This window comes from Oncorhynchus keta, chromosome 36, assembly GCF_023373465.1.
Source record: "Oncorhynchus keta strain PuntledgeMale-10-30-2019 chromosome 36, Oket_V2, whole genome shotgun sequence".
Classification (NCBI taxonomy): domain Eukaryota; kingdom Metazoa; phylum Chordata; class Actinopteri; order Salmoniformes; family Salmonidae; genus Oncorhynchus; species Oncorhynchus keta.
The window spans coordinates 28,321,058-28,348,502 of NC_068456.1; the positions used below are offsets into that span (position 1 = coordinate 28,321,058).

The following is a 27,445-nucleotide window of genomic DNA, read 5'->3' on the forward strand; positions in this document are numbered from 1 at the left end:
CCTTAGACCGCTGCGCCACTCGGGAGACAATATTTGTACTTCGAGAGTATCTATAAGCTATATAGTTTGAATGTATGTTTGTTTATTGTAATGAATAAGAACATTTACTTATCAAACTAACGATTAAAAAGGTAATTGTGAGCCAATTGGAATCTATTTCAAACAGGATATGTGAAGCCAGCTGTGTCTTGGGTCCTCACTTTAAAAACAAATGAAATGGCTGCCCGCATAAGATGGAGTCTTCAACGGTTGATTCAGTCACGAAATACATCACATTTTAGGTTTGAGCTTCTACTAATATAACATTCCTACTTGTGTATGTCAACGTAATGAAGGTATTGCTGTGAATTCAACACGAGTGGCTGCCAATTTCCGTTAGGAATCTATGCTTGACCTAGTTAGTTAGCCAAGCTAACTGCGACATCGTTGTCAAACTTAATCGCCATCATGTTGCGCAGCCGATATTTCCCAAATTGTATACATATTAAAGTATATGAAGTAACGCATTTAACAACTCTGTTTGCCTGGCTTTTGTTCCGTTCGCTTGCTAAACCTGTTATCAACTCGGTTGCTTACAGTTTGAAGTAGCTAGCTAACTTTCTGAGAACCTATCTAACGTTAGCTAGCTAAAACCTTTCTCAGTTACCAGTTTTGCAGTCGGGTCATTGCGGCATAGTCAAGCCTAATCGGTGACATTAGACAACCATAGGTAGCTAGCTAGCCAACGTTAGATACGTTATCGTTTTTTCTTTGCTTGTTGACAAGGTCGCAAATTCATGAAACTTCAAGGCCATCCCGAAGTGACAGGTTTGTAAGGACAAACCTGAGATTAATTCAACTGAGTGGGTTTATCTCCAACCATTAACTACATGACATGTACTGTCTGTTATAGGTTTCCAATCAAGACGAGAAACCAGTTCCACACACAATGCATTGGCCCGAACTACAGAAAAGTTCAACTTCTGCCTCTGACTGGACCTGCACAGTTCGCAGGTGAGAAACTGGCCTTTATTTTTTTCTACACAAGAACCATTTAACAACCACATTCAAATAATACAATTGTCATGTTTTTCCTGTAGTATATTCAGAGTAGTCCTATAAGCATACTAGTGGAACAATATGCTTGAAGGATGACCATACCATTATGTTTCAGTGCGACACTTGTCCATTCAGACACAGGACACACCAAACCCACGGAGCTTGAAGTTCATCCCTGGTAAGCCTGTGTTGGGGGTGGGGACCCTGGATTTCCCCTCTCCAAGCTCTGCAGAGTGCTCCTCCTTAGCCAGGTTAGTACAGTTGGATAACAGGAATTGTATTTTTGGAGCTATTGAAATATGATAGTAGCAAGAGTAAACAATGACCTGTAAACATGACGAAACCAGACAGTGTGAATAAACTTTTCAGAGCATGTGAGAACCAGTGACGCTTATACACTGAGCAAGAGGACAAGTAAATTAGTGTCTAGTTTGAGAAACAGATGTCTCACAAGTCCTCAACTGGCAGCTTCATTAAATAGTACCAGCAAAACATCAGTCAAAGTCAACAGTGAAGAGGCGACTCCAGGATGCTTAAACTAGACACTCCAATGTACTTGTCCTCTTGCTTAGTTGTGCACCGGGGCCTCCCACTTCTCTTTCTATTCTGGTTAGAGACAGTTTGCGCTGTTCTGTGAAGGGAGTAGTACACAGCGTTGTACGAGATATTCAGTTTCTTGGCAAATTCTCGCATGGAATAGCCTTAATTTCTCAGAACAAGAATAGACTGATGAGTTTCAGAAGAAAGTTTTTTTTTTTGCCCATTATGAGCCTGTAATCGAACCCACAAATGCTGATGTTCCAGATACTCAACTAGTCTAAAGAAGCCCAGTTTTATTGCATCTTTAAATCAGCACAACAGTTTTCAGCTGTGCTAACATATTTGTAAAGGGTTTTCTAATGATCAATTAGCCTTCTAAAATAATTAACTTGGATTAGCTAACACAATGTACCATTGGAACACAGGAGTGAGGGTTGCTGATAATGAGCCTTTGTACGCCTATGTTAAAAATCAGCCGTTTCCAGCTAAAATAGTCATTTACAACATTAACAATGTCTACACTGTGTAGTTCTGATCAATTTGATGTTATTTTAATGGAGAAAAAAGTTATTTTCTTTCTACAACAAGGATATTTCTAAGTTACCCCAAACCTTTGAATGGTAGTGTGTGTGTGTGTGTGTGTGTATCTATATACGGAATTTAAATTCAATTTTACATTTCCCAGTTAAAAACTTCTTGATGCACCCATCCATTTAGCGGGATCAATCCACAGGCTCGAGCGGCCACGACGGGGCAGACAAACTCCAAATAGTATCTGTGAAGTTCGTAGAAACATGTCAAATGTTTTTTATAATCAATCCTCAGGTTGTTTTTACAATATATAATCGATAATATTTCAACCGGACCTTAGCTTTTTCAATAGAAGTGAGAGAAAATGTCTGCTCCACTCTGTTGGCGCATGCAAAACGCTGCCGGCACCCAGCCATCCACTGACGCGGTGGGATCTTTCTCACTCATTCTTCAGAATAAAATCCTGAAACTATGTCTAAAGACTGTTCAGACCATGTGGAATCCATAGGAAATGGAATCTGGTTGATATCCCTTTTTAAATGGAAGGAAGGCATGCAATGGAACGGGGAGCTTTCAAAATAAGAGGCACTTCCTAGTTGGATTTTCCTCCAGGTTTTCGCCTGCAATATCAGTTCTGTTATACTCACAGACAATATTTTGACAGTTTTGGAAACTTTCGTGTTTTCTATCCTAATCTGACAATTATATGCATATTCTAGCTTCTGGGCCTGAGAAATTGGCAGTTTAATTTGGGTACGTTTTTCATCCAAACATCAAAATACTGCCCCCTTACACTCAACAGGTTAATGTAATTAATGCACTTTGTATAAGAAATCTAATTTCTCCAGGATTTGTTTTAAATCATTTCGACTTAAATAATTTCCAGTACAACTAGGCTGTCTGAACAGTGACATGGTCAGCCTGAAAGCCCAAGGGAATTTGATTTGATTAGTAATTTGAGGAATTGTTGCGTATTGAATTGTGAATAAAATAAATCTAATTTACCTAACATTGGAATTATCTCTGAATTCAAAGACTGACCGGGAATTTGAATGGAAATAAATTGAATTCACAAGGGAGAGGGAATAAAATGAAATTTGAGAAATTAACCCCATTTCTGTATTTATTTCTTAGTTGTATTGGTTTACTGTACTGATTAGCCTTATTTATTCTGCCTCAAGTCAGAATAAATAAAAGTGCAATGAGCATCTCCACTTTGTTCTGTTCTGAGCACCATGTGGATTATAGATCATAGATACTGTACATACTAACATCATGAAATGTTTGACATGGACCATTCTTGGTTGCCGCTCCTTGGTTGCACAGGGACCTGTTTGGAATCGAAGGAGTGAAAAGTGTGTTCTATGGTCCTGACTTCATCACAGTGACCAAGGTACAGAATAAATAAACCTCATTTACCTTCCCTTTCATTTTACCAACCCTATCCACTTACTCTGGGATATGGTGTGCCATTATAAGACCATAATAACTGAATGTATCATGTCACAAATAAAAGTTTAACTTTATGATTCAATACATGTCACAATTCTCCACCCTTCTCCCAAAGTGTGCACTTGCACACTCCTTGTTGTGGATTTAAAAGCATAGGATTAGTACTGTATAAGCATTGACAGGAGGGAGTTTTCACTTGCTAAATCCATGCAAGAAAGTGTGCAAGGGTACATTTTGAGAGGGGTGGTGAATCTGGGCCAGCCATGTTCATTTACCAGGCCTTTGCATGTTTTGTGTTGCCCTTCCCAGGCAGATGATGATGTGGAGTGGACGAACATCAAGCACCATGCCATGGATGCTATCACTAAGTTCTTTGACAGTGGAGACCCCATAACCACTGGGGTTACCCACCATGAGAGCAGTGAGTATGACAGGAACAAAGCTCTTCTTCATATGAGTGTTTGAGTGTGGAGTGCCACACTGGTCAGCTTTTTGGAGTCGCACCCGCTCCGGCCACATCAATTCCAAGTCTCACCCAATATCTGACATCAGGACATATTTTTTTTCTCCGCCACCAGCATAGAATTGTTCCGAAAGCCGATCCGTGACCCGCCAAAAAACAATAATACAGTGCCTTCGGGAAGTATTCAGACCCGTTGACTTTTTCCACGTTTTGTTACGTTAGACTTACTCTAAAATGTATTACATTGTTTTCCCCATCATCAATCTACACACAATACCCAATAATGACAAAGCAAAAACAGGTTTTTAGAAATGTTTGCAAATGTATAAAATAAAAAGGAAATGTCACATTTACAAAAGTATTCAGACCCTTTACCTAGTACTTTGTTGAAGCACCTTTGGCAGCGATTACAGCATTGAGTCTTCTTGGGTATGACACTACAAGCTTGGCATACCTGTATTTTGGGAGTGTCTCCCATTCTCTGCAGGTCCGCTCAATCTGTCAGGTTGGATGGGGAGCGTTGCTGCACAGCAATTTCCGGGTCTGTCCAGATATGTTCGGGTTCAAGTCCGGGCTCTGGCTTGGCCATTCAGAGACTTGTCTTGAAGCCACTCCTGTGTTGTCTTGGCTGTGTGCTTAGGGTCATTGTCCTGCTGTTAGGTGAACCTTTGCCCCAGTCTGAGGTCCTGAGCGCTCTTGAGCTGGTTTTCATCAAGGATTTCTCTGTACAATGCCTCAATCCTGACTAATCTCCCAGTCCCTGCCGCTGAAAAAGAGGCATGTTGCCACCACCATGCTTCACCATAGGGATGGTTCCAGGTTTCTGCCAGACGTGACACTTTGCATTCAGGCCAAATAGTTCAGTCTTGGTTTCATCAGACCAGAGAATCTTGTTTATCATGGTCTGAGAGTCCTTTAGATGCCTTTTGGCAAACTCCAAGCAGGCTGTCATGTGCCTTTTACTGAGGAGTGGCTTCTGTCTGGACACTACCATAAAGGCCTGATTGGTGGAGTGCTGCAGAGATGGTTGTCCTTCTGGAATGTTCTCCCATCTCCAGGGGAACTCTAGAACTCTGTCAGAGTGACCATCGGGTTCTTGGTCACCTACCTGACCATGGCTCTTCTCCCGATTGCTCAATTTGGCTTGGCGGTCAGCACTAGGAAGAGTCTTGGTGGTTCCAAACGTCTTCCATTTAAGAATGATGGAGGCCACTGTGTTCTTGGGAACAATCAGTGCTGCAGACATTTTTTGGTACCCTTCTCCAGATCTGTTCCTCGACATAATGCTGTCTTGTAGCTCTACGGACAATTCCTTTGACCTCATAGCTTGGTTTTTGCTCTGACAAGCACTGTCAACTGGGACCTTATATAGACAGGTGTGTGCCTTTCCAAATCATGTCCAATCAATTACATTTACCACAGATGGACTCCTCCAATCAAGTTGTAGAAACATCTCAATGATGGTCAATGGAAACAGGATGCACCTGAGCTCCATTTTGAGTCTCATAGCAACTTGTTTTTGCTTTGTCATATGGGGTATTGTGTGTAGATTGTTTAAATAATCCAATAGTTTAATTAAAACTTAAACAATTCCCAGAATTTAATAGGCTATAGGCTGCAAAAATAGCCTACGTCTATTATTAGGTAGGCTATTGGCTACTCAAACTTTTAAAAGCTGCACTGGATTATACTTGATATGGTCTGTGTTTGGTCTAAATGGATGCCTGAATGAATGTAATGATTAACAGAATTATTGTAAACAAATGCCTGCTTGCACTTTTGTAGACTGTGGCCATCTACCGTGTTGTCCTCCTTGTCCACAATGACTACAAAATCCTTCCAAACTGGATTTGACTCGGGTAGCACCTGTATTTCATCATCATAAACGTTCTTATTATTTCTACTGTTAGGTTTGCCATTTTCACATGAGCTAGGAGTCAGGGAAAATAAACTTGACAACATATTGTCGTGTGGCAGAAGGGAATATAATCTCTGCACGTTAACAAATTATGTTTCAACACCACACACATAGGCTACTAATGGGGAGAGTTACCGGCTCCACTGTCTCGCTGCGTGGCTGATAACCTTCACTATGTCTGCCTCACTGTGCACATAGCCTAATGAAATTCACAACACAATTCAACACAAGTTCATGGATTGGTAAAAAAAGAGAGTATCTTGATTTAAAACGTTTCCGACCGCAATATAATTGTGCTCAGCCGACCCGTGGGTTGATAGAATGTTTTCATTCTACCCGCCAACTGATTTGTTTTTGCATGTTTGTTTCTTAGAATTATGAACTTTTCAACATGCTCTTCCTGTCTTAGGTCACTCTGAAGATGATGATGAAATTGTTTCAATGATAAAGGAGCTCCTAGATACACGGATCAGGTAAAATCCCCACATGCTATTAGTATGATCAGTCTGTCACTCTCATAATGTTTTGCTGTAGATACATGGATCAGGTAAAATCCCCACATGCTATTAGTATGATCAGTCTGTCACTCATGATGTTTTGCTGTAGATACAGTGGGGCAAAAAAGTATTTAGTCAGCCACCAATTGTGCAAGTTCTCCCACTTAAAAAGATGAGAGAGGCCTGTAATTTTTATCATAGGTACACTTCAACTATGACAGACAAAATTAGAAAAAAAATCCAGATAATCACATTGTAGGATTTTTTATGAATTTATTTGCAAATTATGGTGGAAAATAAGTATTTGGTCACTTACAAACAAGCAAGATTTCTGGCTCTCACAGACCTGTAACTTCTTCTTTAAGAGGCTCCTCTGTCCTCCACTCGTTACCTGTATTAATGGCACCTGTTTGAACTTATTATCAGTATAAAAGACACCTGTCCACAACCTCAAACAGTCACACTCCAAACTCCACTATGGCCAAGACCAAAGAGCTGTCAAAGGACACCAGAAACAAAATTGTAGACCTGCACCAGGCTGGGGAGACTGAATCTGCAATAGGTAAGCAGCTTGGTTTGAAGAAATCAACTGTGGGAGCAATTATTAGGAAATGGAAGACATACAAGACCACTGATAATCTCCCTCGATCTGGGGCTCCACGCAAGATCTCACCCCGTGGGGTCAAAATGATCACAAGAACGGTGAGCAAAAATCCCAGAACCACACTGGGGGACCTAGTGAATGACCTGCAGAGAGCTGGGACCAAAGTAACAAAGCCTACCATCAGTAACACACTACGCCGCCAGGGACTCAAATCCTGCAGTGCCAGACATATCCCCCTGCTTAAGCCAGTACATGTCCAGGCCCGTCTGAAGTTTGCTAGAGAGCATTTGGATGATCCAGAAGAAGATTGGGAGAATGTCATATGGTCAGATGAAACCAAAATATAACTTTTTGGTAAAAACTCAACTCGTTGTGTTTGGAGGACAAAGAATGCTGAGTTGCATCCAAAGAACACCATACCTACTGTGAAGCATCATGCTTTGGGGCTGTTTTTCTGCAAAGGGACCAGGACGACTGATCCGTGTAAAGGAAAGAATGAATGGGGCCATGTATCGTGAGATTTTGAGTTGGAAAACCTCCTTCCATCAGTAAGGGCATTGAAGATGAAACGTGGCTGGGTCTTTCAGCATGACAATGATCCCAAACACACCGCCCGGGCAACGGAGTGGCTTCGTAAGAAGCATTTCAAGGTCCTGGAGTGGCCTAGCCAGTCTCCAGATCTCGACCCCATAGAAACTCTTTGGAGGGAGTTGAAAGTCTGTGTTGCCCAGCAACAGCCCCAAAACATCACTGCTCTAGAGGAGATCTGCATGGAGGAATGGGCCAAAATACCAGCAACAGTGTGTGAAAACCTTGTGAAGACTTACAGAAAACGTTTGACCTCTGTCATTGCCAACAAAGTATAAAATATAACAAAGTATTGAGATAAACTTTTGTTATTGACCAAATACTTATTTTCCACCATAATTTGCAAATAAATTAATTAAAAATCCTACAATGTGATTTTCTGGATTTTTTTCCTTCTCATTTTGTCTGTCATAGTTGAAGTGTACCTATGATGAAAATTACAGGCCTCATCTTTTTAAGCACAATTGGTGGCTGACTAAATACTTTTTTGCCCCAATGTACATGGATCAGGTCAAATCCACACATTCTCTCAGTATGGTGAATGTGTTTTACTGACAATATTTTGTTAATCTAGTACAGTGTTTTCAAACGCCGGTCCTCCAGTACCCCCAACAGCAGACATGTTTGTTGTAGCCCCTGACACCGACGACCGGGTAGCCGTGCTTTGCACCGGGTGAAAGTTGATTGCATTTATTTTGGAACCGGGCTGCCTCCCAGCGTGAGCCAGGTGCAGCGTTTAAAGCCCTCGGCGAAGTCGGCTCAAAACAAAAGTTACAGTGCATTCGGAAAGTATTCAGACCCCTTGACGTTTTCCACATGTTGTTACGTTAGTCTTACAAATTAATTTAATTCATTTTAGAATAAGGCTGTAACATAACAAAATGTGGAAAAGTCAAGGGGTCTGAATACTTTCCGAATGCACTGTGAGTAATTAAGCATGTTGAGTAATGCAAAAGTGATTGCTTTTGATAAAAACACTGTCTTCCCAATGAAAACTAGAAAATTCTAACATATATACATATTAAAGAGATGTATGTTTCTGGACAATGCACCGTGCTGCCTTGTTGACAACATGACGGAGTGGTGCAGATTACTGTTCCATTTGAGCAGGGTGCCCCTCCCTCACTGTGCCCTGCGGCTCAGTAGAATCAAACCCGCCAGTTCAGGGCTTGATGATTAGTTGACAAGTTGAATCCAGTGTGCTTGTCCAGGGCTACAACAAAAATGTGTCCTGAAGAACTGGAGTTGGAGAACGCTGATCTAGTCCAATATGACCCATTTGTGGAATCTGAGCCCTAGAGGCATCCTAGGAAAGTTTTGTTCACAGTCTTGATAAAGATGTTTTGGCTCAGAAGCTCTTCAAGCTAAATGCAATCTGGCAGATTGTTTGGGCACCGAAGTTGTTCCACAAATAAATGATAGAAGTGATGTTGATATGAAATATAGACTATAATAATGCTATTGTCAAGGATTTCTCCTATCCCCTCCCCTCTTAAACTCATCTTCCTCTCCATTCTTCTGTCCCTCCTAGTTTTTAATAACAATTGTAATAATACCTGTTATGTTGTTGAATGACAAACTAACCTGATAAGCCCTCCTGTCACACACAGGCCCACGGTGATGGAGGATGGCGGTGATGTCATCTTCAAGGGCTTTGAGAACGGCACGGTGAAGCTGAAGCTGGTTGGCTCATGCACCGGCTGCCCCAGCTCTACTGTCACCCTGAAGAATGGCATCCAGAACATGCTGCAGTTCTACATCCCTGAGGTTGATGATGTGGAACAGGTGAGAGGGTGAATACAAAGAGGGAGTAGGAGAAGAGGAGGAGGAGGAGAGAGAAACGCACAGAGGCAGAAATAGGGAGAAGGAGTTGGAGGCGAATGGACAGAGAGAGGAGTAAGGGAGTAGGAGTTAGAGGGGAATGGAGTGAGTACTAAATCATGAAGTTGGAACAGCATCTGCTTTGTGATGTCAAATCAAAGTGTATTGGCCACGTACACAGCTTAGCAGATGTTATATCGGGTGCAGCGAAATGCTTATGTTACTAACTCCTAACAATGCAGTAAAATGTCAAACAAGTTCAAAAATTACCAATACATTTAAAAAAGAAATCAAGTAATGTCATAAGAATCCAATGAACAACCCAAATAACACTAACAGTTATCCAAATGCAATATTTATGGATATACACCGGATTCATTTTTTATTTCACACATTTCATTTATACAATATATACTACGAATATGTACAGCAGTAGAGTGAGCTATGTCAAGACTCCAGTATATAAATAAATATGCAGTGTGTATAAAGTGTCAATTATAGCTGTTCTTTTTGTTTGGTGTCTGTAGGTGGAAGATGAAGTGGATCATGTGAATGCAAAGGTTTTTACCGAGTTGGAACGCAAGTTAGGAGACATATAAAACTTATGTCAGCCCCCATGCCTATAGATAAACAGCCTGTTGTATAGATGCCTTGCAAACCAGGTAGATACTGCTTCCGCTACCTTAGTGCAATGTTCATGTTTTAAAATAATATTCAGCATTGCCCTTTGAAAATACCAACTGTAGTTTGCTGTAGGCTGTTGTTTTTGTCTTTCATTTACTCAAATACTGTATATTACTGTTACAATGAAGCCAGGCCACACACTGACACATTTATACTGTTTGTCTCTTCCATTGTAAAGGCCGAAAACTCTGAAGACGGCAGTTATGTTATATATTTGATATTTATTTCATTGCAGGTTGATTTACAAATTTACTTCATATGTTTAAAAAATATATCTATATTCTCTGATGAAAGGACATTCTGTGATGAGTTAAGGAATATGGTTTATATCTATCCCTAGGCCAAGCATGACCAATTGTTTATATGAAATGATCACAAGATATTGCACAGTTAAAACGACTAAATTATTTAGCTGTAATGTTTCTTTGTGAATGCATTGTTCAGGAGTCTACACATAGTAATCACATTAACACATTTACTTTTATGGCATGGGCACATGCTCATTTATATTTAATCTCTCGTGGAGAGACTACGTAAACAAATGGTATCATAGATATGTCAACGGGATGCGTGACATAACGAGGAGCATTAATTCTGTTGCTTGGGTTTTTCTTCACTGGTTATTTAGACACATCACGATTTTGTAGGTGTTGGCATCTTTCACATTTTGGAAGGAGAGGGGACATTCGGCCCATTTTGACTTGCCTGTAAATTGCAGAGAGAGTGGAGCTCTTCGTTCAGATTCTCATTCTGTATCTTCTCCTAATACGTATGGACCCAGAACTTAATCGAGCATCTGACCAATTCCACAATACTTTAGTTCTGGGTTAACCAAGATTAATTTATATTCATCATATAGATTGCAGTACATCTACTCTTAAAGAAAGCTTTATGTGAAATACTGTGATAAATGTTGCGCAATGATTCAAATTCTTTGAATGGATACTATCACCCATTCACTTGTATATGCATTGCAATTGTAACAGTTCCAGCTGCAATCTCATATTGCTGATACAGAAGTCCGAATCATACTAGTATCACAAAGGAAACTGTAATGGTTATTTTGTCTCATTCGTGGAATCATCTCGTTGTATTATTATATTGCTCTTGTTTTCAGAAACCAAAACTTGTGGGAATAACCTTTTGATAGATATAGCTTTGCTGTCTTTATTGAGTTGATGTTGGAAACAATCAGATTTATCAAATAAAATTTGATTGATCACATACACATATTTAGCAGATGTTATTATTGGTGTAGCAAAATGCTTGCGTTCCTAGATCCAACAGTGCAGTAGTATCTAACAATTCACGACAGTACACACGACTCCAAAAGTAAAATAACGGAGTTAAGAAATATATCAATATTAGGATGAGCAATGTCGAGTGGCATTGACTAAAATAAAGTATATACATATTAAATGAGTAAAGCAGTATGTAAACATCATTAAAGTTACCAGTGATTCTATGGATATAGGGCAGCAGCCTCTTAGGTGCAGGGTAGATTTAGATGCACTATTGTAAAGTGACTGTTCCACTGGATGTCATAAGGTGAATGCACCAATTTGTAAGTCGCTCTGGATAAGAGCGTCTGCTAAATGACTTAAATGTAATGTAAATGTAGGTGGCTAGGGATGGACATAGGCAATGTATATTATGCAATATTTTCCATATTATTTTTCACATGGTATATTATCACACATTATCTTTAATATTTTCTCCAAGTTGCAGCAGTGATATTTCAAGCTTTTCATTGTTCATGTTTAGCCACAGGTCTATGATGAATCTTGTTACCGTGACCGTAAATGACCCCTAAACCTGAACATATAACCAGAGAGGAAGAAGCGAAAGGGTCCACTCCCGTCAGTCTGTCCACGCGGGAATAGTGATAAGCAGACTGCATGGCTTCCCGCCTTTGGGACAAAGACTCACATTTTTAGAGGGAGACAAGAATATCTCATCATTATATACAGTTTCTCTGATATAAAAAAAAAAGTACCCGTATGTAATACGCGTGCGCGCCACTGATACGCATGCGCGGTGACCGTTTTGGATCTATCGTCGCCGGTGCATTCACAGAGCAGGAAAGTGGAACAGCAGTGAGGACAATTTGTTTCTGTAACGTTAATGTAATTAAAATTTTACAGGTACAGTTCTGATGGTTTTGGTACTGCAGAATGCAATTATTGGTGCAAAATTTGAATCTCCATCAACATTGCTGTTTACTACCATTCAGACAGCATTATGTGTGTTTTGCCTTGCTTAGGCCTCAAGTTAGCGACGTTTGTCAACGTTGCTTTGAAAACACAACGCAGGAGTCATTATAGCTAGCTAAGTTAGCTATTTATCTCCGTTAACAAGCCAGCAACATGTTAGCTAGCCTGTGGCTATTTATAGCTAAAGGCTAACCAGGTAGCTAACGTTAGCTAATATCGGCAAATTAATTAGCTAGCTAACGTTGTTTTGAAAACAAAACCCATGAGTAGTCATTATAGTTAACTACCAGTAGCTATCTAGTTAGCAAGTTGGGTACCTAGCTAACTATAATCTCCGTTCGCAAGTGTACCCAGCCAAAGTAAGCATGTTAGCTAGCCTATAGCTATTTATTAACTGCTAACCAGGTAACGTTAACGTTTATTAATATCGGCAAGTGTCGAGCAAACGCATTAACATAGCTAGCTTAGCAACAAGTACGTTTACTGAACTCAACAGGGATCTAAACTCGCTAGTAACCCAATAAATAGTACGCCAAATTCATGAATATGAATTATAACTATAATGCCTCTAATAATTGTTTTAAAATTAATATCATGAATTTGGCGTACTATTTATAGGGCTAACTTAGGTACGGTTAGTTAACCAACTAACAGTAGTTAGCGACAGTTGCCAGCAGTTATTATAAAGTTTTGCTTGCTACGAATTGCTTGTTTGCCCATTCCGTTGTTTCTCGTCCCACTACTATTCCGCTGAGTAGAGGCAGTTGTCAAGAGGCCAAACATTGTTTTCGTTGGCTACGTGGTTGTGTTTCTAGTTAAGTATTTTATTGGCTTATTGGCTGCAAGTAAATCTGTAACAATCCTCTCCTGGTATAGTTTGTTTTTGTTGCTAGCTGTCAATGTTTGTGTTCAAAGCAAAGATACATGTCAAATGAAGAATCCTTATATAAACAGGCCCATTTCCTGTTGTATTGACAGGATATAAACTTAAATTGGTTCTGCCAATACACCTTAGCTCGAGCCTTGACTCATGGCACAGTTTGGGGGACAGAAGAACCCTCCGTGGGCGGCCCAGTTTGCTGCCACAGTGGTGTCCCAGCCCGGCCACTCGGGACAGTCCCTGGACCTCAACAGCATACACTGTGAGTTTGACACCGTGCTAAATACTACACTGTGTGCTCATTGGTGGGATAAAATTAAAGTGTGGTTGAGGGTACAGTGCTTGAAGGAAACGGCATCTCAGACTTGGATCTGTTTGGCAAAGTTTGTGATGAGAGGAGATTCAGTGGTCAACTGGACATTCAAAGATGTTAAAAGTACTATTGTTTCTCGTTCAACCCGTCTTTCTATCACTCCATTCCTCTCGCTTGCTCTACCTCCTCACTCCATCCTCTTTCTGAATTATTCTATTCCGCACCCTACTCTCTCCTGCAGCTCTAGGTGTGCAACAGCCATCTCTCTTGGGTGCGACTCCCTCTATGTACTCCCAGCAGTCAGCCCTGGCTGCAGCCTCCCTCAACTCCCAGTCGGCTGCCGCTAACTACCAGTTGTCCCAGCAGGCTTCAGCCCTGCAGCATCAAGCCGCAGCCGCCGCCGCTGCAGCACTGCAACAGGTGAACTACACTAGGATCAGCAGGGCAGTGTTCAGTTTGGCACAATGTAGCTAAACATTCTCAAACAGAATATGATAACATTTGTTGTTATTGAATAAGCTCAAGTAGTAACTCTGGTTTCGTGCCAAGTGAACACAACCCAAGAGTCCCCAAAATGGTGGGGAGATACCACATTGGTTGGTCACAGCTAATTTTACATAAACTTTTTTGATTGTGTTTACTGAAGAAACATTCTCAATGATAAAACCTCATTTGGGTCAGACAAACAGGTTTGGGAAACAGTGAATTACATAGCTTGGTGAGAAGCAATACCTCACTAGACTTTAAGAAGCTGTGTTGTTGTAAAGCCTGTTCTGATTTGTGATTGAAGTGATGAACTGATTCAACTTGTAAAATCCCCCACCATCAGACAGACCTGTGTGAACACTTTAGATGCTGAGTGAAAGTCTGACCAAAATAACATTTTTTTTTCTTCACTTCTCTCTAGTTATTTTATTATTATTATTTTTTCCCTCCACCTTTATTTAACCAGGTAGGCAAGTTGAGAACAAGTTCTCATTTACAACTGCGGCTTGGCCAATATAAAGCAAAGCAGTGCGACACAAACAACAACACAGAGTTACACATGGAATAAACAAAGTCAATAACACAATAGAAAATGTTTATATACAGTGTGTGTCAATTAGGTAAGGGAGGTAAAGGCAATAAATAGGCCATTGTGGCGAAATAATTACAATTTAGCAATTAATCACTGGAGTGATAGATGTGCAGAAAATGAATGTGCAAGTCGAGATACTGGGGTGCAAAGGAGAGGGGGAAAAAAACAGTATGGGGATGAGGTAGTTGGATGGTCTATTTCCAGATGAGCTATGTACAGGTGCAGTGATCTGTGAGCTGCTCTGACAGCCGATGCATAAAGTTAGTGAGGAACATACGAGTCTCCAGCTTCAGGGATTTTTACAATTCCTTCCAGTCATTTGCAGCAGAGAACTGGAAGGAAAGGCGGCCAAAGGAATTGGCTTTGGGGGTGACCAGTGAAATATAACTGCTGGAGCGCGTGCTATGGGTGGGTGCTGCTATGGTGACCAGTGAGCCGTGATAAGGCGGGGCTTTACCTAGCAAAGACCTATAGATGACCTGGAGCCAGTGGGTTTGGTGACGAATATGTAGCGAGGGCCAGCCAACGAGAGCATACAGGTCACAGTGCTGGGTAGTATATGGGGCTTTGGTGACAAAACGAATGGCACTGTGATAGACTGCATCCAGTTTGCTGATTAGAGTGTTGGAGAGTATTTTGTAAATGACATCGTCGAAGTCAAGGATCGGTAGGATAGTCAGTTTTACGAGGATATGTTTGGCAGCATGAGTGAAGGATGCTTTGTTGCGAAAAAGGAACCCGATTCTAGATTTAATTTTGGATTGAAGATGCTTAATGTGAGTCTGGACGGAGAGTTTACAGTCTAACCAGACATCTAGGTATTTGTAGCTGTCCACATATTCTAAGTCAGAACCATCCAGAGTAGTGATGCTGGACGGGCGGGCAGGTGCGGGCAGCGATCAGTTGAAGAGCATGCATTTGGTTTTACTAGTGTTTAAGAGCAGTTGGAGGCCACGGAAGGAGAGTTGTATGGCATTGAAGCTCGTCTGGAGGTTAGTTAACACAGTGTCCAAAGAAGGGCCAGAAGTAAACAGAATGTCGTCTGCGTAAAGGTGGATCAGAGAATCACCAGAAGCAAGAGCGACGTAGCTTCTGTTTGGGCACAGACCTGGATAGTAAGACAGAACTCTGCAGGCTAACTTTGCAGTAGATTGCAACTCCGCCCCTTTGACAGTTCTATCTTGTCGGAAATTGTTATATTTAAATAAAGGTAAAACACTTTTTTTTTCTTTTTAACTAGGCAAGTCAGTTAAGAACAAATTCTTATTTTCAATGACGGCCTAGTGGGTTAACTGCCTGTTCAGGGGCAGAACGACAGATTTGTACCTTGTCAGCTCGGGGATTTGAACTTGCAACCTTCCGGTTACTAGTCCAACGCTCTAACCACTAGGCTACCCTGCCGCTTTCAGGGTTTTTGGTGGTCATCCTACGCCAGGATTCAGATACGGCTAGGTCATCTGGGTTGGCAGAGTGTACTAAAGCAGTGAATAAAACAAACTTGGGGAGGAGGCTTCTTATGTTAACATGCATGAAACCAAGGCTTTTACAGTTACAGAAGTTAACAAATGAGAGCACCTGGGGAATGGGAGTGGAGCTAGGCACTGCAGGGCCTGGATTAACCTCTACATCACCAGAGGAACAGAGGAGGAGTAGGATGAGGGTTCGGCTAAAGGCTATGGTTGTCTAGTATTTTCGGGACAGAGTAAAAGGAGCGGGTTTCTGGGCGTGATAGAATAATGGCATAATGCACAGACAAAGGTTTGGTAGGGTGTGAAATACAGTGGCGGTAAACCTAGTCATTGAGTGACGAAGAGAGAAATATTGTCTCTAGCGACATCATTTAAACCAGGTGAGGTCACAGCATGTGTGGAGGGTGGAACATAAGGGTTAGCTAAGGCCACCTGAGCAGGGCTGGAAGCTCTACAGTGAAATAAGACAATCAATAACCAAAACAGCAATGGACAAGGCATATTGACATTAGGGAGAGGCATTCATTGCTACGTGATCATAAGTTCCAGTGAGTAGCTAGGCGGGCTGGAGACATGGCGATTCAAATATCTAGTGAGCCGGGGCTAGCAGAAGGGCCTTACTCGGTCGTCGCGACGGAAGAAGCCCCCTCGTGCGGTTACGTCGGCAGACCAGTCGTGATGGATCAGCAGGGGTCCGTGTAGTAAAAGGGTCCAGGCCAATTGGCATAATATTGTTAGTAGCCCAAGAAATTGACTGATGGACCTCTTCAGCTAACAGTCTGCTCTAGACGGCTAGCGGGCCGCGGATAGCAGATGGGCATTCAGGGGAAGTCGCAACGGAGGTAACTGTTGAAAAAACAGTTGTGATGGATCGGCGGTGCTCCGTATCAGCAATAAAAGGAGTCCATGCCAATTGGCAAAATCGGTATTGTAGCCCTTGACTGGCTGATGGACCTCTTCAGCTAGCCGGGAGATGGGCTTAGCATAGGCTAGCTCCAGGCTAATTGGTGCTTGCTTCGGGACAGAGACGTTAGCAAGGAGTAGCCACTCGGATAGCAGCTAGCTAGCGGTGATGATCCAGGTGAAAAGGTTCAGAGCTTACGTTAGGAATCTGGAGATATGGAGAGAAAGAATTCAGATATGTTCTGGGTGGAATTGCGCTGTGTAGACTGAGTTGTCTGGGCTAAAGGTTAGCTGACGACCGCAAGCAGTGGCTAGCTGACTAGTATCTAGTTAGCTGGCTAGCTTCTGTTGGGGGGTTCCGGTTCTAAAGTAAAGAAAATAGCAGATCCATACCACATTGGGTGAGGCTGATGTTAAGAAAAATATAAATATTTGCGAGGAAAAAATATATGAAAAGATATATACACGGCACAAGACGAAGACAAAGACGCCTGACTGCTACACCATCTTGAAATCACATATAGTTGAGCATGGAGTCACTTAACTGTTCAGTAAATAGTCTTCCCTTCAAATTGACATCACTCAAATTAACCGCAACAGAACTTAAGGGCCATTTCCTGAAATTTAATTAAAAGAAAAGGCTGACACATTTAGACTAGCTAGTGTTTTTGTCGACGTTTCACCTGTCACATCTGAGTCGTATCTTACGCTCTTGAGTCTTGTCTATCCAGACAGAGCATCAACATTTTACATGTACGTTTTAGTCATTTAGCAGATGCTCTTATCCAGAGCGACTTACAGGAGCAATTAGGGTTAAGTGCTTTGCTCAAGGGCACAGACATATTTTTCACAGAGTCGACACGAATTCAATCCAGCGACCTTTCAGTTGCTGGCCCAATGCTCTTAACTGCTAGGCTGCCTGCCACTCCTGTCATTTAACTTTTTCTCTGTCTCGTCTCTCCTATTGTTTCAGTCTCAAATGAACTCTGCCCTGCAGCAGTATCAGCAGCAGCAGCAACAACAACAGCAGCAGCAACAACAACAGCAGCAGCAGCAGCAACAGCAGCAACAGCAGCAACAACCTCCTCCACAGCAGCCTCCTCCTCAACAGCTCTATAATGTACCCCATCAGGTGAGACATGGCCAATACACCAAGTGAAATACTGTTGCTTGGATTGTAAATGAATTAGAGCTTGTCAGCAAAACTGTCAGTGTCAGAACTTTAAGAACACTGAATGTTCTAACCCAGAGCAGCCAGTTCATATCACGACAGGTAGACCACTCACTCACTCACTCAATGGGTTTCACTTAAGTAAAATACATTTGCATCACTTTGTTGAATCAGATTTGTTTTAGGCTGGAGCACAGTTGACCTTTTATTCTCTTTGACCTCGTCCAATGTAGTATTTGTTTGATATATTTTTATAGGTGCAAATTATTGATGTACAACTCTGAATCACCAACTTATCTTGAAAAAGACCTTGCTGATGATGCTGGTCGCTTGATATGTCTCAAAAAAAAAAAAAAATTGTTTACTCAATGAAATACCAAAGGTATGTGGACACCTGTTCGTCGAACACCTGCTCGTCGAACATCTCATTCCAAAATCATGGGCAATAATATGGAGTTGCTCCCCCTTTGCTGCTATAACAGCCTCCACTCTTCTGGGAAGGTTTTCCACTAGGTGTTGGAACATTGCTGCGGGGCCTTGCTTCCATTCAGCCACGATAATTTGTGAGGTCAGGCACAGATTTTGGGCGATTAGGCCAGACTTGCAGTCAGCGTTCCAATTCATCCCAAAGGTGTTCAATGGGGGGGAGGTCAGAGCCAGGCAGGCCAGTCAAGTTCTTCCACACCAATCAGGACAAACCATTTCTGTATGGACCTTGCTTTGTGCACAGGGGCATTGTCATGCTGAAACAGGAAAGGGCCAGCCCCAAAATTTTGCCACAAAGTTAGCACAGAATTGTCTAGAATGTCAATGTATGCTGTAGCGTTAAGATTTCCCTTCACTGGAACTATGGAGCCTGGTCCGAACCATGAAAAACAGCCCCAAACCATTATTCCTCATCCACCAAACTTTACAGTTGGCACTATGCATTGGGGCAGGTAGCGTTCTCCTGGCATCTGGTGAAGCGTGATTCGTCACTCCAGAGAACGTGTTTCCATTGCTCCAGAGTCCAATGGTGGCTAGCTTTACACCACTCCAGCTGACACTTGGCATTGCGCATGGTGATCTTAGGCTTTTGTGTGGCTGCTCAGGCATGGAAACCCATTTCATGATGCTCCCGACAAACAGTTATTGTGCAAACGTTGTTTCCAGAGGCAGTTTGGAACTTGGTAGTGAGTGTTGCAATCGAGAACAGACCCTTTTTCCCCGTTAGCTTGTGTGGCCTACCACTTCGAAGCTGAGCTGTTGTTGCTCCTAGACGTTTCCACTTCACAATAACACCACGTTCAGTTAACCAGGACAGCTCTAGCAGGGCAGATATTTGATGAACTGACTTTTCGGAAAGGTGGAATCTTATGACGATGCCACGTTTAAAGTCATTGAGTTCTTCAGTAAGGCCATTCTACTGCCAATGTTTGTATAAGGAAATTGCATGGCTGTGTGGTCGATTTTATACGCCTGTCAGCTACGGTGTGGCTGAATTAGCTAAATCCACTCATTTGAAGGGGTGTCCACATACGTTTGTATATATAGTGTACTTATTGCAATATCTGTGTGTACCCCATCTCTTCAGCAACAACATACAGACTTATACGGACGGGGTAAATTATTGATGTGCATCTCTGAATCGCATTGATTTAAGAACGGTCATACTCATGTAGGGCTGGACGACAAACAGTAAAAAAAGATACCGGTATTCTTATTTTTTATATTTTTTTATAAATGTAATCTTTATTTTTAACTGGGTAAGTCAGTTAAAAACAAATTAATATTTACATTGACGGCCTACCCCGGCCAAACCTGGGCGACGTTGGGCCAATTGTGCGCAGCCCTATGGAGCTCCCAATCATGGCCGGATGTGATACAGCCCTGATTTGAACCAGGGACTGTAGTGACGCCACTTGCACTGAGATGCCTTAGACCGCTGCGCCACTTTCACAGACCTTTTTGGATTTTTACTTTACATAATCACTCAAATTTTGTTTTGCCAATCTGTTTTAAGCACCAGTAAGAAACTTCTGACAGCTGAGAACTGCTGTCTAACTTGCTAGCATAACAAGTCAACAACTTCGGGAGGGCAACCGTGCCAAATATACCCTCGGAAATTGTCTGACAACCCCTAGTGGTGAAAGTAACAACTGCAGCTGAAGCTGATAATACAGTCTAACACAGAACCCAAACCGGCTGCGTGCATGCGCCATCGTGCATACATTTATTTTGTCCCCCTACACCAAATGCGATCACGACACTCAGGTTAAAATATCAAAAACTCTGAACCAATTCCATTAATTTGGGGATAGGTCGAAAAGCATTGAACATTTATGGCAATTTAGCTGGTTAGCTTACAATTGCTAGCTAATTTGTCCTATTTATCTAGCTCGCTGTTGCTAGCTAATTTGTCCTGGGATATAAACATTGAGTTATTTTACCTGAAATGCACAAGGTCCTCTACTCCTCCAATTAATCTACACATAAAACGGTCAACCGAATCGTTTCTAGTCACCTCTCCTTCCAGGCTTTTTCATCTTTGAACTTGGTGGGGCAAAAATGTATTTAGTCAGCCACCAATTGTGCAAGTTCTCCCACTTAAAAAGACGAGAGGCCTGTAATTTTCATCATAGGTACACTTCAACTATGACAGACAAAATTAGGGAAAAAATCCAGAAAATCACATTGTAGGATTTTGTTGTGTGGGTGCAATAATTGAATAACATATTTTTCAAAATGTATTTTGCAACGCTCTCGCATGCGATGTGAGCGGTGTTGTCAGGGTATAAGAGGAGAGTGAGAATCATTTAAGATAGTTTAAAACGAAATATAGGCATGCTAAGACAAAATAAATGTGGGACAGTGTGTAAATGAAAACAAGTTAGCGCAAGAAAATAAGAAATGTATGAAAATGCTGGAATATATCAAATGTTCTATGCAAATAGAAACCGTTGGTTGTGTACCAGAGTTTGAGGCTACAAAAATATCATTTATATTCCTATGCGATGTTCTACAAATGGGACCACTTCACTGTCAACTTTGTCTTATACTTTTTGGTATAATTATTTTTACAAAAAAATGATTGAAATTTGAAAGCAACAGAAGTGGCGCTGCTCCGACTAGCCAACAATCCCTTGCTTGTCCCTTGAGTCCTCCCACACCCCCATCTTAATCTCCATTACTGGCCAACTGCTTCCCTGGCTTAACCTTCTCAAACCTATTAACCTGATGTGAGTTGGAGTAAAAAACAGACAAACAAAACAATAACCTGCAAAATAAGACATATAGACAGACGTACAATACGTTCAACAGGTACTGGTATGGACAGTTACAGGACTGGACAGTTACAGGACTACTTATAATAAAACAAATTGGTTGCATTTTGGTTAAACAGTATAAAGCAATCAGAATGGAGCAAAGATCATTAAAACCACTTAGAATTAAGGAAAACATCAACTATGTCAAATAACATCAAAGTGTAAAAAATAAGAAAAATATAGTGACGTTATATTTTGGCCATATCGCCCAACCCTACCTGTAGGCACCTGCAGTTTACCACAGGTGAGATACATTTACCAGTAGACCTAAACCAGAATTTCTTGCGAAATTAATTAATGGTCCTGTGCAGTTAGTGTTACTTATTTTAGACGAAATTGTGAATGGTGCCAATATCTGTGTATTTTACTCTCTTGTCAGGTCTATATTATTCATAATGCATATTTATATATTTTATTATTCAGAAACATCAAATACAGTCAAAAATAAGAAATTCAGTGATATGATAGTGTGGACATATCACCCAGCCCTATACTCATATGTATCAATCAACTGTACTGTTTACTCGATTAAGTACTTATTGCAATTTCTACGTCTTTGTGTACTCCGTCTCTTCAGCAACATCAACAACATACAGACTCATACGGGGTAAATTGATGTTTGCAACTCACACAGACAACTCTGAATCGCCTTGATTTGAGAAAGGCCATAATCATTATGTGTATCAATCAACACTCTACTGTTGACGCATTGAAAGTCTTGTTTGTGTACCCTATCTCTTTAGCAACATCAACAACACACAGACTTATACGGGGTAAGCAGCAGCAGTTCACAGCCGCAGCACAGTTAAATCACAATGCCCTTTATGCTTGGTGCTAGGGTGGGGAATGTACAGACACTGTCAGTATTAACCTCTTGACTTCTCTCAACCTCTGTCTTTCTCCCCTCTTTCCTCTTTCTCACTCTCCTTTCCTTTGCCTCTGTCCCGCCCTCTCTCTCCTGTTTCTCTCTTCCTCTCTCCTGTTTCTCTCTTCCTCTCTCCTGTTTCTCTCTTCCTCTCTCCTGTTTCTCTCTTCCTCTCTCCTGTTTCTCTCTTCCTCTCTCCTGTTTCTCTCTTCCTCTCTCCTGTTTCTCTCTTCCTCTCTCCTGTTTCTCTCTTCCTCTCTCCTGTTTCTCTCTTCCTCTCTCCTGTTTCTCTCTTCCTCTCTCCTGTTTCTCTCTTCCTCTCTCCTGTTTCTCTCTTCCTCTCTCCTGTTTCTCTCTTCCTCTCTCCTGTTTCTCTCTTCCTCTCTCCTGTCTTTCTCTCTTCCTCTCTCCTGTCTTTCTCTCTTCCTCTCTCCTGTCTTTCTCTCTTCCTCTCTTCCTCTCCACAGCTCCCCCAAGCCCAGCAAGCGCTGATTTCACAGGTAGGATAATTAGGAACAAACTAGTCTCTGGTACATTTATTGCACCTTTTAGCAAAATTGATGCCACTGACGTCAGCTTGTCTTGAGGATAATTATTTAGTCTACCATAATAGGTCTAAGAAGATACCATTTTGTCATGAAAATTCCAAGAGCTCTCTTATACATAGGTGGTGATTTTGGAATAATGCGATACAATACAACCCAAAGCTATTGGGGAAAGAATTGTGATAACATCCTAACGCCACCTTCTCTCCTTGCCTCCTTTTCTGACGCCTCCGCTGATGTTGAAAGAACTGGAGTGGTGAAAACAAATTCCCGGTAGGCATCCCCGCCTTACCACTTTACATGTTTAATTTTTAATTTTTTAAAATTATTATTTATTTAAAAAAAAAACTTTTCCTCCCCAATTTTGTGGTATCCAATTGTTAGTAGTTTCTATCTTTTCTCATCGCTACAACTCCCTTATGGGCTCGGGAGAGACGAAGGTCGAAAGCCATGCGTCCTCCGAAACACAACCCAACCAAGCCGCACTGCTTTTTAACACAGCGCGCATCCAACCCGGAAGCCAGCCGCACCAATGTGTCGGAGGAAACACTGTGCACCTGGCGACCTGGTTAGTGTGCACTGCGCCTGGCCCGCCACAGGAGTCGCTAGTGCGCGATGAGACAAGGATATCCCTACCGGCCAAACCCTCCCTAACCCGGACGATGCTAGGCCAATTGTGCGTCGCCCCATGGACCTTCTTCATAGCATACAGCCAAATACAATGGGACGTGTATGGCCACAATAATAATTAACACCTCTGGTAAATGAGAAGGCCCGCTATGGGACATTTGATTAGAATAGACACTTCCAGCAGTTCCATTGTTAGACACACATGTTTTGAATTTAGTGGGCTTGATTAGGGTTGCAAAATTCTGGTTACTTACCCAAAATTCCAGTTTTATGAGAAATCCTGGCTGGAAGATTCCAGCTTTTCTGCTTAATCCCTCCCGATTCCATGAATCTTCTAACCAGGTTTTCTGGAAAACCTTGATAATGTTGGAAAATTAGCAGAGTTTTGCAGTCCTGGCGTGATTACAATCCACACATTTAGGACTAATAGGCGGCGGTCCAAACACCCTATCCCCTCAGCCCTCAAATTAAGTGGACAATTCTGATGACTTATCACAACGTCTGATGAGTATACACTTGCAGGGCGAGGGAGGAAGGAATTATTTTTAAATGGACCACTCTTGGCCTGAAATTCGTCACTCTTTGATCCCGCAATGATTGTGTTTTCCGACACCGGAAGTTTGTGGGTGCTTTATATGCTCTACAGTCAATTATGATTGCATGTGTACTAATATTAAATATATTATTATTAATATACGCCTACTGCATGACAGCTAGATAATTAATTACCTAACTAAAGTTAGCCTGTCCAGCTGGAACCTCTGAAGAATGGAAATGTTTTATTTCTACAATTTCCAAAAGATAACCAAACAAAAACATATTTACTTTTTACGAGACGTGTTTGTGCCGTTATGTGCATTAGTAGCACCATTTCTAACTTATTTACATTCGTTTTTACTTCTTTTGACTTTTCCTTCGATGTTGTTTTGAAACTTTCGCTGACTTTTCTTAGCGGATGTACAATCGTTGCAAATTGAATTATGGGGAGTTTCAGGCCCTGGCGTGAACATAATTGTACACTCGTAAAGCCGACTAAAAAAGAGGGCTTACGTTACAAACTTCCCTTGCTTGGCTAATCATTTGAACCACCTTCCAAGATGGCGACGGGGATTCTCCCAAGGGCATAAGGCGAGGGTAAGTGGGCGAGGGTGCGTCTTTTAAGTGTTTGGACCGCAGCCATAGAGAAAGTAGGAGTAGGGTGACGTTGATTCTGACCTATAACTTTCCTCCTCCCTAGCCCCCTGTGGCTCTCCCCACCAGCCTCTCTCTGTCCAACCCCCAGCAGACAGCCCAGATCACCGTGTCCTATCCCACGCCTCGCTCTAGCCACCAGCAGCAGAGCCAGCAGCAGAGCCAGCAGCAAAGCCAGCCACAGAAGCAGCGCGTCTTCACCGGCGTGGTCAACAAGCTGCATGACACCTTTGGCTTTGTGGACGAGGACGTCTTCTTCCAGCTCAGGTATGTGTCCAGTCTCTGCCTCTAGCCCAAGTCCTCTCAGATCTCCACAAGTCCATAGGGTTGAGAAGTCCATTTGGGTTTGGTCCACAGAAAATGTAGCTAGATGTTTCACATCAAGTGTCTCATTAATCGGACCAGTTTCCTTTTTTTTGGTGGGTTTCCTATATTTTGCTGGTTGCATCTGTAATTTGTGTACCATTATTCAAAGCAGAAATGTCTTGTTTCAAGCCTCTATATGTTGCAGTTTCTAAAGCACTTCCAAGTGGGTGAATAATGGGTGTTGTCTCCACAGTGCGGTGAAGGGGAAGACCCCCCAGGTGGGCGACAGGGTCCTAGTGGAGGCCGTGTATAACCCCAACATGCCCTTCAAATGGAATGCCCAGCGCATTCAGACCTTACCTCAGCTGGCCAACCAATCGGTGAGCCTCACCTAGCCTCCACAGCAATCTGGGTCACATTCAGTAGACTTGAAGTGAAACTGAAGAACACTTTTGTTACCCCACTGAACATGATGCTGGTGGCCCTTAGCCAGTGACATCTTACACCTCAATGTGAGTGCTTCCAGGGTTTGGTTCCAATTTGATCATTTGCTCTCTCAGGGATGCAAACTCGTCACTTTTCGGCGATGGGTAATCCATGTAAATGTGGATGGGGATTGTATGTTTCTCATATTGAAATCATTGACTAAGCACAGAATGCTTCCCTACAATGAGAATTTCAGAGTTCAGATATTCTTTCTCTCCGTCCGCATCCATCAGTTTTAATATGTAATTTAGCCGTAATGACAATCTGGAGTATGCAGACATTGATTTAAATACTTCTGTTACATTTAATTATTGGAGTGGCTTGCAGTGTGTGTGAAGTAGATACACTATCTTATAATTCCACCTGTAGAGCACAGTCCAGTCTGACTAGTCTTCGCTGTTACGCAGCCTCTGACTTCCACCGCCATAAAGGATGAACGGAACACAGTGACAGTCCTGCTTGCACCTTTGCACCTACATGTTCCATGTCAACTTTTTGGGCCCTTGCCAGTTTGCATGCCTGTCTGTCTTCCCGTCTGCCATGGTTGACTCAATCTCTCAAATGGAAATGTAATGTAAGCCTACAGTATAGATGGCACCATTGCTGTCTTCACCCCCTGAACTTAGTGCAGAAGTGAAGTTTGAAAGTGATCAGATTGGAATCCAGCCCTATGGTTGTGTATCTGTTATTAACCACTTTGTTCTCCACCCTCCTCTCCTAGCTTCAGCAGCAGCCCCAGTCCTTACCTCCAGTTCCCCCACAGCTAAGCAGCTTCTATGCTGACCCGGGGATGCATCAGCGCTACTCAGACATGCACCCCGTTGGCATGGACAGCAGACAAAATGTAACCCTCGTCCTGCCTCACACACCTCTCTATGGGCTCGCCCCTCCTATTCTCTCTCTTCTCTCTTCTGTCCTTTCTGATGCCCGTTCTTCTCCATCTTCTTCTTTTCTCCTTCTGTTCTCTCTCATTTCTCTCTTCTCTTCCATCTTCACTCTGAGTATTAATTTGTTGTTTTGGACCAGGATGGCTTCCTGATCTTTTAAAGCGCATATGATATATCGTTGAATAGTATTAGAAATACATTTTCTTTTTCTTTGGGCCCATTGTCTTTCAGAACATTTTTCAGAAACACAAATGAATCCCAATCTACATTTCTCTTTACACTGGGCTTCTCTAACGGTGACGTTCGTCAATCTCTCAATGGGGGAGAGTGCTATCCATAAGATGTCCTGTCATTGTTCATTTAGGCTAATGAGAGAGTCCCATTGAGATAGTAATGCTTTTTGTGTTTTTCTCTTACATTTTGAGACTTTACAGTAGTTAAAGGAACAAATACTAAGATTTCTTGGATTTCTTACAGAATGCACTTTGATACACTTTTTCTTCGCTTCTAACCCTTTCCTTCTCAATGTTATGATCAATACATGATTTTCATACGTGATATGCACTTTTTTACCATACGAACAGGGTAGGAACAACCTATCAAAAGTGGAAAGGTTCTCCATACATCTCACAGATGTTTTATAACTTGACCATTTTGTAGTTGTCCCCTACCATGAAATCGGGGAGGGGACAGTGGATCTGTCTCCGTCCATACATTCGTTTGTATGTTAGTCACACGCAATATCTCAGACAGCACTGGGCAGATTTTGATGGAACTTGAGTCTTGCGATAAATATCCGGCATATAAAAAAAGTAAACTGACTGGCCAGATGGTGCCACTATGACAAGAGATTGAAAATGCTAACTTTGAAAGGTCACACCCCATCACACCGTTTGACCTAAAGCAATGAAATTCGGTACATAAATACATTTGCCTCAGGATTTTCCACCATTTAGTATTTTGAGAAATACACTTAAAACGCTACACTTTTGACACCGAATGACTGATCTACTCAAAACTTGATATGTGACATCTATGGACAAAGGTCTCTCACCTCAATATTTTCC

At 41.9% G+C, this 27,445-nt stretch overlaps 2 protein-coding genes across 7 annotated transcripts in view; both read left to right on the top strand.

Moving 5' to 3' along the window:
* The first annotated feature begins 129 nt into the window (after nucleotides 1-129).
* Nucleotides 130-11,364, top strand: zgc:110319 (uncharacterized protein LOC796111 homolog). Its single transcript, XM_035754640.2, has 8 exons — nucleotides 130-281; nucleotides 893-993; nucleotides 1,154-1,289; nucleotides 3,436-3,502; nucleotides 3,871-3,982; nucleotides 6,352-6,415; nucleotides 9,242-9,416; nucleotides 9,980-11,364. The coding sequence occupies exons 1-8, from the start codon at nucleotides 217-219 to the stop codon at nucleotides 10,049-10,051; spliced, it is 792 nt and encodes a 263-aa protein (XP_035610533.1). The 5' UTR covers nucleotides 130-216; the 3' UTR covers nucleotides 10,052-11,364.
* Nucleotides 11,365-12,158: 794 nt separating this feature from the next.
* LOC118369868 (cell division cycle and apoptosis regulator protein 1-like) overlaps nucleotides 12,159-27,445 on the top strand; it is a 37,986-nt gene continuing 22,699 nt past the window's right edge. The window contains exons 1-11 of one of the 6 annotated variants that reach the window (XM_052498765.1): nucleotides 12,159-12,232; nucleotides 13,328-13,491; nucleotides 13,784-13,962; nucleotides 17,966-18,124; nucleotides 22,046-22,075; nucleotides 22,212-22,241; nucleotides 22,801-22,833; nucleotides 23,125-23,151; nucleotides 24,746-24,966; nucleotides 25,259-25,385; nucleotides 26,213-26,335. In XM_052498765.1, coding sequence (XP_052354725.1) covers nucleotides 13,380-13,491; nucleotides 13,784-13,962; nucleotides 17,966-18,124; nucleotides 22,046-22,075; nucleotides 22,212-22,241; nucleotides 22,801-22,833; nucleotides 23,125-23,151; nucleotides 24,746-24,966; nucleotides 25,259-25,385; nucleotides 26,213-26,335 — 1,041 coding nt within the window. In that variant the 5' untranslated portion in view covers nucleotides 12,159-12,232; nucleotides 13,328-13,379. Of the gene's footprint in view, nucleotides 12,281-13,327; nucleotides 13,492-13,783; nucleotides 13,963-17,965; nucleotides 18,125-22,045; nucleotides 22,076-22,211; nucleotides 22,242-22,800; nucleotides 22,834-23,124; nucleotides 23,152-24,745; nucleotides 24,967-25,258; nucleotides 25,386-26,212; nucleotides 26,336-27,445 lie in introns of all 6 variants that reach the window. The other 5 variants (XM_052498763.1, XM_052498767.1, XM_052498764.1 and 2 more) reach the window with 5 other exon arrangements.

Bases quoted from the DNA above. Each gene is read 5' to 3' on its own strand.
- zgc:110319 (XM_035754640.2), top strand. From the start codon at position 217: ATGGCTGCCCGCATAAGATGGAGTCTTCAACGGTTGATTCAGTCACGA. The intron at 282-892 runs GTTTGAGCTTCT...TGTCTGTTATAG, and splicing joins CGAAATACATCACATTTTAG to GTTTCCAATCAAGACGAGAA. The intron at 3,503-3,870 runs GTACAGAATAAA...TGCCCTTCCCAG, and splicing joins ACTTCATCACAGTGACCAAG to GCAGATGATGATGTGGAGTG.